Source organism: Bos indicus x Bos taurus, unplaced genomic scaffold (assembly GCF_003369695.1).
Source record: "Bos indicus x Bos taurus breed Angus x Brahman F1 hybrid unplaced genomic scaffold, Bos_hybrid_MaternalHap_v2.0 tig00011631_arrow_arrow_obj, whole genome shotgun sequence".
In the NCBI taxonomy this organism is placed as follows: domain Eukaryota; kingdom Metazoa; phylum Chordata; class Mammalia; order Artiodactyla; family Bovidae; genus Bos; species Bos indicus x Bos taurus.
Genome location: NW_020867864.1, coordinates 13,115 through 29,308, shown reverse-complemented (window position 1 = coordinate 29,308; position 16,194 = coordinate 13,115). Strand labels below are relative to the sequence as shown.

Genomic DNA, 16,194 nt, shown 5'->3' with positions numbered 1-16,194 from the left:
ATGGCAACCCGCTCCAGGATTCTGCCTGGAAAATTCCATGGACAGAGAGCTTGGCGGGCCTACAGTCCACGGGGCGCCAAGGTCCGGGCGCGACTGAACACGACCACCCCACCCCCGGAAAGTATCCCCCCGGCGGGACGACGTAGATGTTGAGGGAGAGAAGAAGAAGACCTAGAGGAAAGTTAGGAAATGACTTCATAAGTCCTTTCGACTCAAAATGTGAAAGATATCTTTTTTTTAAATCGATAAATATGACGATATAAAACGGAACCTTTAACAATGCAATCATCATCACTTTAAGCAAAGCCCAACCGAAAAGCCGCAGGAATAGGGAAGAGGGTCGAAGACCACCGACAGGGAGGTTACTAAAAGCTCACAGAGAGAAAATGTAAAGGCTTCTCTGAAACAGGATGGGACGCTCAACTTTATTTACCCACGAGAGAAACCGCATATCCGAGCTAGGCCGAGGTACCGTTTTCACCTGAGAGATCCACCCCTCGCACTTTCCCCACCCTCCACCGAAAAAGCATTCCCCAGGCTGATGCCACGCGGGGTTTTGTGCGAGGCTGGGGGACGAGGCGCTGCCGGAGAACGCTTGCCCTGTCTTCCAGTCAACCGTCCCTGATCTCCCGAGCTTCAGGGCTCCGTTGCGGCGAGGGTGGCCGGGACCCCACGGCCCCGCACGCGCCGTGAGGGCCAAGGGGCACCCGAGCGGCCTCCGCAGAGCGCTGTGCCCCGGGGCCGGGCGCCCTTCGCAGACCCTTCATGCGTGCACCCGACTGGAGCAAATCCCGGGAGGCGCATCACGCACTGAGAAGCGGAGCTCCAAGTGATCGCGACGGGCACTGTTCGATTCCAACGACCGTCCCCCAGGACATCCCTTGTCAGGACGCATCCCCCAACCCCACCACACCACCCGCCACCCCAGCCGCCCCAGGGACCCGAACTGTGGGGCAGAAGACGGGCGGGAGAACACGGACGCGAGCAGAGCGGCCGGGAGCAAGGAGGGGCGAGGGGGTGGGGTGCGGCTGGCCGTTAGAGCCGCGGTAACCGTGACGGTGTGTCGGGCACTAGCTCAAGCGTGTAGGGGCAATGGTTGAAGAGTGCAGCGCGAGCCGGGAATGAGCGACAAAAGCGAGTTATTGATTTCTGGGGCTCGGTCCTGAGAGCTGCTTCCGTGTCAGCGCTTCCTCCCACCGCGGTCTCTCCGCAGCCGCCACCTGGGTCGGGAGGCGGGCTCCGGGCGCGAGGAGGCGTCGGAGGGTGGAGTCCGCCCGCGGTAGCCCCGCCCCCTCGGGCGGCAGAAGGCGGAGCATGCAGATGAGAAATGGCTGTTCGGCGCGGGAATGGCGAGCAATTAAGGACCTAGAACTTGTCCTTTCAAGGTAGATGACAAAAAGGCCTGCACAGGAGTCCGCTGACAGCACTGTCAACGACGCAAAGATCATACAGGGAGTGTGGTTCAGGGCGCTCAACCGTGTGTTGAATGGGGATGGAGCGAGGCGCGGCTGCGGCCAGGCTGAGGCAAACCGGTATCGCTTCTCGCCTTTTGGCTAAGATCAAGTGTAGTATCTGTTTCTTATCATTTAATATCTGATACGTCCTTCTATCCGAGTACAATATTATTAAATGGATTTTGGAGCAGGGAGTTGGAATAGGAGCTTGCTCCGTCCACTCCACGCATCGACCTGGTATTGCAGTACTTCAGGAACGGTGCACCCCCCTCGGGGGCAAATCAATCTTGGTACGAAAGAGCAGACAGTCTGTCGTAAGGCTTGAGAGCCTATAGGAACAGTGAGACGAGGAAGTGCAGCTTTGCTGGCCCTTTGTTGTGCTTCGCTTGTGTAAATTTTTATTGGCCTTTGCGCTTGGGCGGTTTTTTCTTTACTCCTTGTGTTGTGGAGTGTTTTCCCGCTTTGGTTTGTTAGTCTTTAGAGGCGAGCGTTCTGTGCCCGGTGGGTTTTCAGAGGGTAATGGTCGCCGTTTTTTTCGCCTTCTCCTCGTTGTTTTATTGCTGCATGAGAGCCGGGAGACTCTTGGCTGGGAGGCTTCCGGGAGTAAACGCGGCCTTACACAGATAAGCGTTCGCAAGCAAAGTGTTCTACCACCAGCGTCCCGTAAAGAGTCTGCTCTCTTTTACAGGTATATGCATTTGCACTTTTGGCCCGAGACTATATAAGTAAGACCCCGAAGTGTGGCCGCAGCAGCTTTCCTTTTTGAAGGAGCCCTGTGTTCAGTAACTTGTTCTTACTACAGGCATTTTTTGAAGGAGCCCGCAGTTCAGTGACACTCCATCGACACGCTTGGAGGAGGAGGGGGAAGGGACGTTCGGTTCAGCTGAGGCCCTTAGCCGCAGACCCTCCAGCGAGGGCTCAGGGGCACAAAAGTGGCTCTTAAGTGCAGCACATGCATCTGGAAGCAACTCAAAGGATTTACAGGTAATGCCCGAAAGCAAGCAGTAGTTGGTATACATTTAGTGAGGGAGAGAGCATTTCCTTCTCCCACTTGCTGAGATGGCGGAAGCTAGTCGAATTCCTCAGTATGAAAAGGAATACGCGGAAGGTATTAACTAGCCAGTGAGGGTCCTGGGGAAAATGAAAGGGAGCACACCAAATACTGACCTGGAACAAGGATTCCAAGAGGGAGGTTTTAAATGCTCGTGTGATTACGTGAAGTGCTCGTGTTCCTGAGAGAATTATTGTAGCAGGAAGTAAGACATTCATTTTCAAGGCCAACCGATCTTGACCTTATACAGTGAACTCCCTTCAAAACCTCTGGCACTAAAAATACCACCTCGTGTGCTTTCGCTAAGTGAAAGACAGCTAGATTTTCTGGGTTTAGAAAGACTCCAACCCCTCAAAATGAAGAAATCGGTGCAGCTGACAGACTAAAAAGAGCGCGCTGGCTGTTCACCAAAATGGAACAGCCGGTCAGAACGGACTCCATGTATGACAGACATTTCAAATTAGAGATACAACATGGAAGGAACTTCAGGTGACTTAACAGAACAGAGAACGTGCTGAAGGAGAAAGGGCCATGTATTCAATCACTGTAGCATTCTGGCTGATTAATAATAGCTCTGGTTTCTCCGCTGGAAGTAACCTCAACGCTCAAAAATAGTATCTCAACAGCTGAAAATGCAAAGACTGTGTGACCTTCTTTGTTTCTGTCTTTGCAATGTATGCCGTTTCGCAGTCCACGCCCTGAAAATGTATTTCTCCCAGAAAAGAGGGGGGAAGGGCTTGTATGTGCAGAACTAAAGGTATATTCTGTCAAAAACAAGAGGCGGGGGGTTGGGCTGATCCTGAAGCAGGAGAAAAACAAGAAGCGCATCCGCTCGCTCTAAAGTTTCTCTCCACTTGTACCGTCGAAAACCGATTTCAAAAATACAAGCTAGAGTCGGTCTTGATGTCTAGCGAGCCCTCCGTCCCCGGTAGCCTGCGCCGCGCCAGCGCCGGCCTAGAGCCAGAACCGGAGCTATACAAGATGGCCGGCCAGGCAACCTGGGGGCATCGGTCCCCTCCAACAAATGGTGACATGCGGAGCCGGGGCTGTGGTCACCTTCCTCTTCATGACAACCCCCCCCCCCCCCGACCCCTTCCCGTGGTGAAGATACTATGCTTGCAGTCTCAGCGCCCCTTGGTGCGCAGTGACTTGATGCCTCCCCCTCCAGACTCCGAAGCATCTCCGACGCCGAAGTGCCCTCCTCTCGCCCAATCCACAGGGAAATAAGTGCCTCCTGGACAGTAGTGGGGTCCTGGAGCCCCTCTGCGGGCGGGCGAAGGCGCTTGAGTCCGTGTGCGACTCCTTGCGACCGTAGCCCGCCAGGCTCCTCGGTCCATGGGATTCTCCAGGCAAAAGAATACTGGAGTGGGTTGCCATGCCCTCCTCCCGGGGATGGATGGATCTATCTTCCCGACCCAGGGATTGAGCCCGCCTCTCCTGGGTCTCCTGCACTGCAGGTGGACTCTTTACCGCCGAGCCACCAGGGAAACCCCAAAGCCCCTCTGCGCCACCTGCTTTCCGGACCCCACTCGCTCCACTGTCACCGAAGATGGCCTTGTGAAGATGGTGCGGCACGAGGGCACCGGGACCCTGTGGCATGGCCTCCCAGCCATCTTTGTTGATGACTGTCGGCCACTGCCACCTACTTCACCGCCTACGACCTTACTCAAGGCCTTCCTGTGTGGTGGAGCCCCGACCTCTTCCTCCGCGCACCCATGGTGGCTGGTCCGCGGGCCTGCCTGGGCACCGTGACTGCTAATCAATCCCCCTGGAGCTGGGCACGGACAAAGCCGAAGGCTCGGCACCCGTCGCGCTGGGAGCTGAGCACGTGCATCCGGCTGGTGCTCGCTCGGGCTGGGCTGGGCAGGTCCGGTCCCAGTGTCCCTTCGGGATGTGCCCTTCTCGGCTCTGTCTGTACTGGTTCAACTAGAGCTGGCCGACGTGGCTCAGGTCTAAGGACCGGACAGACCTTCGCTCCCTGGGCTTCGGCTTTTGTGTCTGGCGCCATCTCCTGGGCTGTGGCGGCCATCCTCCTTTCTTTTCAACGTGACGCAGAGAGGTGAAGCGGTGAATGACGCCCCCCGCACGCGACTGTCCACTTGGCTTCCCGGACCCCAGTCGGTCCGAGGATCAAGCATCAAGCCCACTTCACCCGGCGGCATTTATGAGCACTTGCTTGAGTCTCGCACAAAAAGCTTCCTCCAGAAACACTCAACCGGGAACAGCCTGTGAGATGTCGAAAGAAAGCAGGGAAGAGGAAGAGAAAAAAAAAAAGAGAGAAAAAAAGGCAAGAGGCCTTTTTCCCTGGCTGTCCCGTGGCTCAGGATGCCCCGAGCCACCTACGGGCCAGCGGTCCGAGCCCTGGTTTGGGAGCACCCAACCTCTTAGCGGGCTGGGCCGCCCACATGGGTGCGCTGTAACGGCCCGGCGGCCAAAAGTAGCAAACCTGCACCGTAAACGGGACCATGACACACACGCCCCCGCAACCGCGAGTGCCACTGAGACAAAAAAATATATCTTTAACAGCAGCATGCGCCGGCAGGAACCCAAGCCTGACCTCCCAGCTCGTCTCCCAGACAGTCTGTCTTTGTGATGACACAGATTGTTCCCCGTAGGGGGTGCACCGTTCCTGGAAGTACTGCAATACCAGGTCGATGCGTGGAGTGGACGGAGCAAGCTCCTATTCCAACTCCCTGCTCCAAAAATCCATTTAATATATTGTCCTCGGATAGAGGACGTATCAGATATTAAACTGATAAGAACAGATACTACACTTGATCTTAGCCAAAAGGCCGAGAAGCGATACCTTCGCCTCGGGCTTGGCCGCTACCGTCCTCCCCTCACCTCCATTTAGCTCACGGTGAGCAAGTCGGCCTCAAACGAAGGCCCGCCCTCTCCCCTAGACTGCACGGTGTCCTAGTGCCACAACTTCTAAGACGTCCATCGTTCGTCGGGTCGTTTCATTTGTTGGGCGCCTTTAGGCTTTCTGGTCTCCCACGGCACCCCCCCCCCCACCCGCCCCCAGCAGACAGCCAAGCAATTTGCATGCCCCGCCCACACACGCGCCTTCTTCCTGCTGCGCGTGTGCGCCGTCTCGCGGTGGAACCGAAACAAGCGCGTGGCCCAAAGCTCCCGGAAACGCCCAGACCGAGAAAGAGGCAAACCGTTCCAACCGGGTTTTTCTTTCCAGCATTTCTTTTTCTTCTTAAAAATTTTTTCCCGAGCACATAGCTACGTACCCACCACCCACTCATCATCTTACTGTTATTTATTGTGTACACATACACGGATGAGTCGGCTATGTAGAAGTTCTCTTTCAACTTTCTAGATTTTTTTTTTTTTTTTTTGTGATGAAAACAGTCCCACAGCATTTATTGTCATCTGGTGATAACATAAGGGTGAGCAGAACAATATGAATACATGTTTTAGAACTACATCTCTAACAAAGGACACCTAAAAAACCAACGGTATTTGCCAAAACAATTTCTCACTTCATCTGTCACTTCTAGTTGGAGACACTTTGGAGCAGAGTAATGTTATCTCCTTTTAGCATGATCCGACCCCAGTTGTTTTCTTGACTTTGTTTTAGAATGAATCTCTTCTGCGTCATCTATACGAGGTTCATACACTCATCAAAACCAATGATAGAGCCCTCTGTCCGCATATTCACTTGTTCATAAAGCCACACCCGAATCCCGTGATCTATTTTGCAAGTATCTGAAGATGAGATTGATGGGCTGCACCATCACCTTCTGCACCTTCTGGCCCTGGCCCCGGTACGCCATGCTGGACGCTCACAAGCACCACAGTGCTCCACACTCAACTTTCTAGATTTTAATTCGTCTTGATTTACTATGGCTTTCTTTCCAAGGTCTCTTTTCTTTTTCTTTTTGGCTACCCTGGCTCTTCTACGGGTCATGTGGGAACTCAGTTCCTCGAGCAGCGATAGAACCCGCGGCCTAGCTTACATTGGGAGCGCAGGGTCTTCACCACTGTACTGCCAGAGAAGTCCCTGCAGTCACTCTTTTCTATTTCCCTCAGACTCTCTCGGTATTTTTATGTGGCTTTGCTGGACAGGGAGCCAAGATATCCGCGACACAATTTGGCTGCTCTTCCGTCAGCTGCTCGCCAGAAGGCTTCCACGTAGGCCTCCTCGGCTTGATGGGACGCTCCAGGAGAGAGAGTGGGAGGATTTCTCCCAGTCCAGATCGCTGCGGACTCCTTGCCATAAGGCCGTGCCCCATCGCAGCTGACCTGCCTTCTTGGCCGCTCAACTGCAAGCCTGCAGTGGAGAACAGGGGACACACCGACCGAGCAGAGCAGCTGCTGAGGCCTCTTCTGCCTTGAGGATACCCTCTCTTCTCCTGTCCACCCCAGCCCAACAAACTTCCTGGGCGGAGGGGGGCGGGGCGGGTTGGGGGAGCGTGGAAACCGCTGAGTACTGGAGGATCAGAAAGAGGGTGTAGGCAAGTGGAGACACACCTGCCAGCAGCTGTGGTGAGCCTCCCGGAGTGCACGTGGAGCCCTTTTACCCTGAAAGTAAGGGAACTTCCTCCCAGTTTTGGGATTCTCCCTGCCATGTACAATTAGACAAAGCTAACTTTCTCAAAATTCTGACCCTGCGAGAACCAAACTATGCCTAGGAAAAAGCTTGATGTAGAACGCAGTGTTTAAGTCATCCGTTTCTGTGCTCTAGCGCCCTCCAGCAGCAACTACGGAGCCTTTGTGCTGCAACTACTGGAGCCAGTGGGGTCAGAGCCTGTGCACCAGGAAAGGTAGTCCCCACCTGGCAGCAGCTAGAGAAAGCCTGTGAGCAGAAAAGAGGACCCAGTGCAACCAAAAGTAAATACATTGATAATAATAATTATTGGAAAAATATTTTAATTGGATTAAATACTTTGGATTGGACTAATTACTTAGTTGGAGTAAAGATTTACTGAGCATGGCCCTACCCACCAGAACAAGACCCAGTTCCCCCCACAGTCAGTCTCTCCCCTCAGGAAGCTTCCATAAGCCTCTTCTCCTTATCCGTCAGAGGGCAGACAGAAGGAAAACTACAATCACAGAAAACTATGCAGACTGAGCACGTGGACCACAGCCTTGTCTAACTCAGTGAAACTGAGGGAGGAAAGGAACAGGCCGAGCTGACTCCATTTTGAGAAAGAAGGAAACTCCATCTTGCACTTTCAGTGAGCTTTGGACTATGTGCCTGTTAGCCATGGGGATAACATACCTACGGCCGAACTGGCCTCCTGGACTGATAAACACCAGATTCCATACCAAGATCTCCCGTCGCCAAAAAGAATGCAATAACCCCCCGTGCAGTGTCACCTTTGTCATCTTCATGGCACCCGTTGGTGTAGGCTACAATGTATAACCAGCTGACTCTTCTGATTATGAATCATGGCTATAACCTGACTGTGTCTCCCTTGAACACTTTCCAGGCTGGGTTTAAGGAATTTGGGGATGTGGGCTTGAGCAGTACACTTAAGGTATGTAAGGTTTTCACAAAAGTCGGTCGGGGTCCTTGGCTAAGAGGAGACTCTTCCTTGGGCCCGCCGGTGTAATAAAGTGCACTCCGCATCTGCATTGTCCTTCTGAGTGAGTTTGTTTCCCGGAACGCGTGGCTACAAGACTATGAGCCATGCGTGTAGGGCCATGGGTCATGGTGGGAGTTCTGACAAACGTGGTCCCCTGGAGAAGGTGGCAGACCACTTCATATTTTGCCTTGAAACCCAATGAACACTATGAAGGGCAAAAAAAAATATATATGACTCAGAAAGATGACTCCCCAGGTCCGTAGGGGCCCAATAGGGCGACTGGGAAAGTTAGACTAACCCCAGAAGAATGAGAGCTGAATCCAGTGAAACAATGCCCAGTTGTGGAGGTGACTGGTGATGAGTAATCCAACTTCTGTGAGAGCATATCCGAAACCTGGAATGTTAGTCAATGAATCAATGTAATAGAAGTGGTCAAATAAGAGTGGCAAGAGGAAAACTAATATTTTGGAATCAGTGGACTAAAATGACCTGGAATGGGCGAATTTAATTCAGATGACCTTATCATCTCTACTGTGGCAAGAATCCCCTCAGAAGTCACACCAAAAACAGCAGTCAGAAGGCAGTACTGAAGAGTCATTCCTAGGCAGGTTGATAAGGATCTAGGGGGCCCCCAAGGATTGGTCTGGATTCTCAAGGAGGAGAAGGACAAACTTTTTTTCTTTCTCCACATCCTTAGGATTATATAACAATAATGTATCCTGCCTGAAGGACAGTCTCTGGATTAAGGACAGTCTTTGGATTCAACCTCTGTTATCTTAAATGTTATTATGGGAGTAGACCTGGTCTTTACATCTGTATCTTGCATGAAGACAGTGTTATCTTAAAATGTAAATTACGGGAGTAGGCTGATGAGGTCTTTACAATCTCCAGACATTCTTTGGATTATATAACCTCATTGGTAACACTAGCAAGTTGGTTAACTTTTCTACCCCCTCTGATGCCTATTCAGATCCTTTCTCTATCTCCTTTATACTTAAAAACTTTATTACCAAAACTCCTAGCGATCAAGCCTCGTCTTGGCCCCGGATTGAATTCTTCTCCTCCGGGCCAAGAATCCCGTATATTCGTGTGATTCAACACAACCTTTTCAGTTACTTGGGTGCAATCTCAAAAATGACAGAATGTCTCTGTTCGTTCCAAGGCAAACATTCATATCCAGTAAATCCAGTCTGTCCCTATGCCCCAACCGTTTGCTGAAGAGCTGACAGTTCCATGGCCCTACAAGACCTTCTAGAACTTCGCTGTTCCGGGAAACAAACTCACTCAGAAGGACAATGCAGATGGCGGAGTGCACTTTATTACACCGGCGGGCCCAAGGAAGAGTCTCCTCTTAGCCAAGGACCCCGACCGACTTTTGTGAAAACCTTACATACCTTAAGTGTACTGCTCAAGCCCACATCCCCAAATTCCTTAAACCCAGCCTGGAAAGTGTTCAAGGGAGACACAGTCAGGTTATAGCCATGATTCATAATCAGAAGAGTCAGCTGGTTATACATTGTAGCCTACACCAACGGGTGCCATGAAGATGACAAAGGTGACACTGCACGGGGGGTTATTGCATTCTTTTTGGCGACGGGAGATCTTGGTATGGAATCTGGTGTTTATCAGTCCAGGAGGCCAGTTCGGCCGTAGGTATGTTATCCCCATGGCTAACAGGCACATAGTCCAAAGCTCACTGAAAGTGCAAGATGGAGTTTCCTTCTTTCTCAAAATGGAGTCAGCTCGGCCTGTTCCTTTCCTCCCTCAGTTTCACTGAGTTAGACAAGGCTGTGGTCCACGTGCTCAGTCTGCATAGTTTTCTGTGATTGTAGTTTTCCTTCTGTCTGCCCTCTGACGGATAAGGAGAAGAGGCTTATGGAAGCTTCCTGAGGGAGAGACTGACTGTGGGGGGAACTGGGTCTTGTTCTGGTGGGTAGGGCCATGCTCAGTAAATCTTTACTCCAACTAAGTAATTAGTCCAATCCAAAGTATTTAATCCAATTAAAATATTTTTCCAATAATTATTATTATCAATGTATTTACTTTTGGTTGCACTGGGTCCTCTTTTCTGCTCACAGGCTTTCTCTAGCTGCTGCCAGGTGGGGACTACCTTTCCTGGTGCACAGGCTCTGACCCCACTGGCTCCAGTAGTTGCAGCACAAAGGCTCCGTAGTTGCTGCTGGAGGGCGCTAGAGCACAGAAACGGATGACTTAAACACTGCGTTCTACATCAAGCTTTTTCCTAGGCATAGTTTGGTTCTCGCAGGGTCAGAATTTTGAGAAAGTTAGCTTTGTCTAATTGTACATGGCAGGGAGAATCCCAAAACTGGGAGGAAGTTCCCTTACTTTCAGGGTAAAAGGGCTCCACGTGCACTCCGGGAGGCTCACCACAGCTGCTGGCAGGTGTGTCTCCACTTGCCTACACCCTCTTTCTGATCCTCCAGTACTCAGCGGTTTCCACGCTCCCCCAACCCGCCCCGCCCCCCTCCGCCCCAGGAAGTTTGTTGGGCTGGGGTGGACAGGAGAAGAGAGGGTATCCTCAAGGCAGAAGAGGCCTCAGCAGCTGCTCTGCTCGGTCGGTGTGTCCCCTGTTCTCCACTGCAGGCTTGCAGTTGAGCGGCCAAGAAGGCAGGTCAGCTGCGATGGGGCACGGCCTTATGGCAAGGAGTCCGCAGCGATCTGGACTGGGAGAAATCCTCCCACTCTCTCTCCTGGAGCGTCCCATCAAGCCGAGGAGGCCTACGTGGAAGCCTTCTGGCGAGCAGCTGACGGAAGAGCAGCCAAATTGTGTCGCGGATATCTTGGCTCCCTGTCCAGCAAAGCCACATAAAAATACCGAGAGAGTCTGAGGGAAATAGAAAAGAGTGACTGCAGGGACTTCTCTGGCAGTACAGTGGTGAAGACCCTGCGCTCCCAATGTAAGCTAGGCCGCGGGTTCTATCGCTGCTCGAGGAACTGAGTTCCCACATGACCCGTAGAAGAGCCAGGGTAGCCAAAAAGAAAAAGAAAAGAGACCTTGGAAAGAAAGCCATAGTAAATCAAGACGAATTAAAATCTAGAAAGTTGAGTGTGGAGCACTGTGGTGCTTGTGAGCGTCCAGCATGGCGTACCGGGCCAGGGCCAGAAGGTGCAGAAGGTGATGGTGCAGCCCATCAATCTCATCTTCAGATACTTGCAAAATAGATCACGGATTCGGGTGTGGCTTTATGAACAAGTGAATATGCGGACAGAGGGCTCTATCATTGGTTTTGATGAGTGTATGAACCTCGTATTAGATGACGCAGAAGAGATTCATTCTAAAACAAAGTCAAGAAAACAACTGGGTCGGATCATGCTAAAAGGAGATAACATTACTCTGCTCCAAAGTGTCTCCAACTAGAAGTGACAGATGAAGTGAGAAATTGTTTGGCAATACCGTTGGTTTTTTAGGTGTCCTTTGTTAGAGATGTAGTTCTAAAACATGTATTCATATTGTTCTGCTCACCCTTATGTTATCACCAGATGACAATAAATGCTGTGGGACTGTTTTCATCACAAAAAAAAAAAAAAAAATCTAGAAAGTTGAAAGAGAACTTCTACATAGCCGACTCATCCGTGTATGTGTACACAATAAATAACAGTAAGATGATGAGTGGTGGGTGGGTACGTAGCTATGTGCTCGGGAAAAAATTTTTAAGAAGAAAAAGAAATGCTGGAAAGAAAAACCCGGTTGGAACGGTTTGCCTCTTTCTCGGTCTGGGCGTTTCCGGGAGCTTTGGGCCACGCGCTTGTTTCGGTTCCACCGCGAGACGGCGCACACGCGCAGCAGGAAGAAGGCGCGTGTGTGGGCGGGGCATGCAAATTGCTTGGCTGTCTGCTGGGGGCGGGTGGGGGGGGGGGTGCCGTGGGAGACCAGAAAGCCTAAAGGCGCCCAACAAATGAAACGACCCGACGAACGATGGACGTCTTAGAAGTTGTGGCACTAGGACACCGTGCAGTCTAGGGGAGAGGGCGGGCCTTCGTTTGAGGCCGACTTTGCTCACCGTGAGCTAAATGGAGGTGAGGGGAGGACGGTAGCGGCCAAGCCCGAGGCGAAGGTATCGCTTCTCGGCCTTTTGGCTAAGATCAAGTGTAGTATCTGTTCTTATCAGTTTAATATCTGATACGTCCTCTATCCGAGGACAATATATTAAATGGATTTTTGGAGCAGGGAGTTGGAATAGGAGCTTGCTCCGTCCACTCCACGCATCGACCTGGTATTGCAGTACTTCCAGGAACGGTGCACCCCCTACGGGGAACAATCTGTGTCATCACAAAGACAGACTGTCTGGGAGACGAGCTGGGAGGTCAGGCTTGGGTTCCTGCCGGCGCATGCTGCTGTTAAAGATATATTTTTTTGTCTCAGTGGCACTCGCGGTTGCGGGGGCGTGTGTGTCATGGTCCCGTTTACGGTGCAGGTTTGCTACTTTTGGCCGCCGGGCCGTTACAGCGCACCCATGTGGGCGGCCCAGCCCGCTAAGAGGTTGGGTGCTCCCAAACCAGGGCTCGGACCGCTGGCCCGTAGGTGGCTCGGGGCATCCTGAGCCACGGGACAGCCAGGGAAAAAGGCCTCTTGCCTTTTTTTCTCTCTTTTTTTTTTTTCTCTTCCTCTTCCCTGCTTTCTTTCGACATCTCACAGGCTGTTCCCGGTTGAGTGTTTCTGGAGGAAGCTTTTTGTGCGAGACTCAAGCAAGTGCTCATAAATGCCGCCGGGTGAAGTGGGCTTGATGCTTGATCCTCGGACCGACTGGGGTCCGGGAAGCCAAGTGGACAGTCGCGTGCGGGGGGCGTCATTCACCGCTTCACCTCTCTGCGTCACGTTGAAAAGAAAGGAGGATGGCCGCCACAGCCCAGGAGATGGCGCCAGACACAAAAGCCGAAGCCCAGGGAGCGAAGGTCTGTCCGGTCCTTAGACCTGAGCCACGTCGGCCAGCTCTAGTTGAACCAGTACAGACAGAGCCGAGAAGGGCACATCCCGAAGGGACACTGGGACCGGACCTGCCCAGCCCAGCCCGAGCGAGCACCAGCCGGATGCACGTGCTCAGCTCCCAGCGCGACGGGTGCCGAGCCTTCGGCTTTGTCCGTGCCCAGCTCCAGGGGGATTGATTAGCAGTCACGGTGCCCAGGCAGGCCCGCGGACCAGCCACCATGGGTGCGCGGAGGAAGAGGTCGGGGCTCCACCACACAGGAAGGCCTTGAGTAAGGTCGTAGGCGGTGAAGTAGGTGGCAGTGGCCGACAGTCATCAACAAAGATGGCTGGGAGGCCATGCCACAGGGTCCCGGTGCCCTCGTGCCGCACCATCTTCACAAGGCCATCTTCGGTGACAGTGGAGCGAGTGGGGTCCGGAAAGCAGGTGGCGCAGAGGGGCTTTGGGGTTTCCCTGGTGGCTCGGCGGTAAAGAGTCCACCTGCAGTGCAGGAGACCCAGGAGAGGCGGGCTCAATCCCTGGGTCGGGAAGATAGATCCATCCATCCCCGGGAGGAGGGCATGGCAACCCACTCCAGTATTCTTTTTGCCTGGAGAATCCCATGGACCGAGGAGCCTGGCGGGCTACGGTCGCAAGGAGTCGCACACGGACTCAAGCGCCTTCGCCCGCCCGCAGAGGGGCTCCAGGACCCCACTACTGTCCAGGAGGCACTTATTTCCCTGTGGATGGGCGAGAGGAGGGCACTTCGGCGTCGGAGATGCTTCGGAGTCTGGAGGGGGAGGCATCAAGTCACTGCGCACCAAGGGGCGCTGAGACTGCAAGCATAGTATCTTCACCACGGGAAGGGGTCGGGGGGGGGGGGGGTTGTCATGAAGAGGAAGGTGACCACAGCCCCGGCTCCGCATGTCACCATTTGTTGGAGGGGACCGATGCCCCCAGGTTGCCTGGCCGGCCATCTTGTATAGCTCCGGTTCTGGCTCTAGGCCGGCGCTGGCGCGGCGCAGGCTACCGGGGACGGAGGGCTCGCTAGACATCAAGACCGACTCTAGCTTGTATTTTTGAAATCGGTTTCGACGGTACAAGTGGAGAGAAACTTTAGAGCGAGCGGATGCGCTTCTTGTTTTTCTCCTGCTTCAGGATCAGCCCAACCCCCCGCCTCTTGTTTTTGACAGAATATACCTTTAGTTCTGCACATACAAGCCCTTCCCCCCTCTTTTCTGGGAGAAATACATTTTCAGGGCGTGGACTGCGAAACGGCATACATTGCAAAGACAGAAACAAAGAAGGTCACACAGTCTTTGCATTTTCAGCTGTTGAGATACTATTTTTGAGCGTTGAGGTTACTTCCAGCGGAGAAACCAGAGCTATTATTAATCAGCCAGAATGCTACAGTGATTGAATACATGGCCCTTTCTCCTTCAGCACGTTCTCTGTTCTGTTAAGTCACCTGAAGTTCCTTCCATGTTGTATCTCTATTTGAAATGTCTGTCATACATGGAGTCCGTTCTGACCGGCTGTTCCATTTTGGTGAACAGCCAGCGCGCTCTTTTTAGTCTGTCAGCTGCACCGATTTCTTCATTTTGAGGGGTTGGAGTCTTTCTAAACCCAGAAAATCTAGCTGTCTTTCACTTAGCGAAAGCACACGAGGTGGTATTTTTAGTGCCAGAGGTTTTGAAGGGAGTTCACTGTATAAGGTCAAGATCGGTTGGCCTTGAAAATGGAATGTCTTACTTCCTGCTACAATAATTCTCTCAGGAACACGAGCACTTCACGTAATCACACGAGCATTTAAAACCTCCCTCTTGGAATCCTTGTTCCAGGTCAGTATTTGGTGGTGCTCCCTTTCATTTTCCCCAGGACCCTCACTGGCTAGTTAATACCTTCCGCGTATTCCTTTTCATACTGAGGAATTCGACTAGCTTCCGCCATCTCAGCAGTGGGAGAAGGAAATGCTCTCTCCCTCACTAAATGTATACCAACTACTGCTTGCTTTCGGGCATTACCTGTAAATCCTTTGAGTTGCTTCCAGATGCATGTGCTGCACTTAAGAGCCACTTTTGTGCCCCTGAGCCCTCGCTGGAGGGTCTGCGGCTAAGGGCCTCAGCTGAACCGAACGTCCCTTCCCCCTCCTCCTCCAAGCGTGTCGATGGAGTGTCACTGAACTGCGGGCTCCTTCAAAAATGCCTGTAGTAAGAACAAGTTACTGAACACAGGCTCCTTCAAAAAGGAAAGCTGCTGCGGCCACACTTCGGGGTCTTACTTATATAGTCTCGGGCCAAAAGTGCAAATGCATATACCTGTAAAAGAGAGCAGACTCTTTACGGGACCGCTGGTGGTAGAAACACTTTGCTGCGAACGCTTATCTGTGTAAGGCCGCGTTTACTCCCGGAAGCCTCCCAGCCAAGAGTCTCCCGGCTCTCATGCAGCAATAAAACAACGAGGAGAAGGCGAAAAAAAACGACATACCCTCTGAAAACCCACCGGGCACAGAACGCTCGCCTCTAAAGACTAACAAACCAAAGCGGGAAAACACTCCACAACACAAGGAGTAAAGAAAAAACCGCCCAAGCGCAAAGGCCATAAAAATTTACACAAGCGAAGCACAACAAAGGCCAGCAAGCTGCACTTCCTCGTCTCACTGTTCCTATAGGCTCTCAAGCCTTACGACAGACTGTCTGCTCTTTTCGTACCAAGATTGATTTGCCCCCGAGGGGGGTGCACCGTTCCTGGAAGTACTGCAATACCAGGTCGATGCGTGGAGTGGACGGAGCAAGCTCCTATTCCAACTCCCTGCTCCAAAAATCCATTTAATATATTGTCCTCGGATAGAGGACGTATCAGATATTAAACTGATAAGAACAGATACTACACTTGATCTTAGCCAAAAGGCCGAGAAGCGATACCGGTTGCCTCAGCCTGGCCGCAGCCGCCCTCGCTCCATCCCCATTCAACCCACGGTGAGCGCCCTGAACCACACTCCCTGTCTGATTCCTTTTGCGTCGTTGACAGTGCTGTCAGCGGACTCCTGTGCAGGCCTTTTTGTCCTCTACCTTTGAAAGGACAAGTTCTAGGTCCTTAATTGCTCCGCCATTCCCGCGCCGAACAGCCATTTCTCATCTGCATGCTCCGCCTTCTGCCGCCCGAGGGGGCGGGGCTACCGCGGGCGGACTCCACCCTCCGGACCGCCTCCTCGCGCCCGGAGC

The 16,194-nt window shown here is 52.6% G+C and overlaps 1 protein-coding gene, 4 non-coding genes and 3 pseudogenes across 5 annotated transcripts; 4 read left to right on the top strand and 4 right to left on the bottom strand.

The window, feature by feature from the left end:
- Nucleotides 1-1,534: 1,534 nt before the first annotated feature.
- LOC113889228 lies at nucleotides 1,535-1,724 on the top strand. The gene has a single exon (XR_003510179.1). It is a non-coding gene; the product is annotated as a U2 spliceosomal RNA (small nuclear RNA).
- Nucleotides 1,725-2,513: 789 nt separating this feature from the next.
- Nucleotides 2,514-3,358, top strand: LOC113889222 (annotated as a pseudogene).
- Nucleotides 3,359-5,118: 1,760 nt separating this feature from the next.
- On the bottom strand, nucleotides 5,119-5,309 carry LOC113889225. Its single transcript, XR_003510176.1, has one exon. It is a non-coding gene; the product is annotated as a U2 spliceosomal RNA (small nuclear RNA).
- A 549-nt stretch (nucleotides 5,310-5,858) lies between these two features.
- LOC113889220 lies at nucleotides 5,859-6,348 on the bottom strand (annotated as a pseudogene).
- A 4,772-nt stretch (nucleotides 6,349-11,120) lies between these two features.
- Nucleotides 11,121-11,574, top strand: LOC113889219 (small nuclear ribonucleoprotein E-like). The gene has a single exon (XM_027535995.1). It carries the CDS (start codon nucleotides 11,185-11,187, stop codon nucleotides 11,422-11,424), a length of 240 nt encoding a protein of 79 aa, XP_027391796.1. The 5' UTR covers nucleotides 11,121-11,184; the 3' UTR covers nucleotides 11,425-11,574.
- A 549-nt stretch (nucleotides 11,575-12,123) lies between these two features.
- On the top strand, nucleotides 12,124-12,314 carry LOC113889223. The gene has a single exon (XR_003510174.1). It is a non-coding gene; the product is annotated as a U2 spliceosomal RNA (small nuclear RNA).
- A 1,566-nt stretch (nucleotides 12,315-13,880) lies between these two features.
- Nucleotides 13,881-15,886, bottom strand: LOC113889221 (annotated as a pseudogene).
- Nucleotides 15,702-15,892, bottom strand: LOC113889226. Its single transcript, XR_003510177.1, has one exon. It is a non-coding gene; the product is annotated as a U2 spliceosomal RNA (small nuclear RNA).
- Between the last annotated feature and the right edge of the window lie 302 nt (nucleotides 15,893-16,194).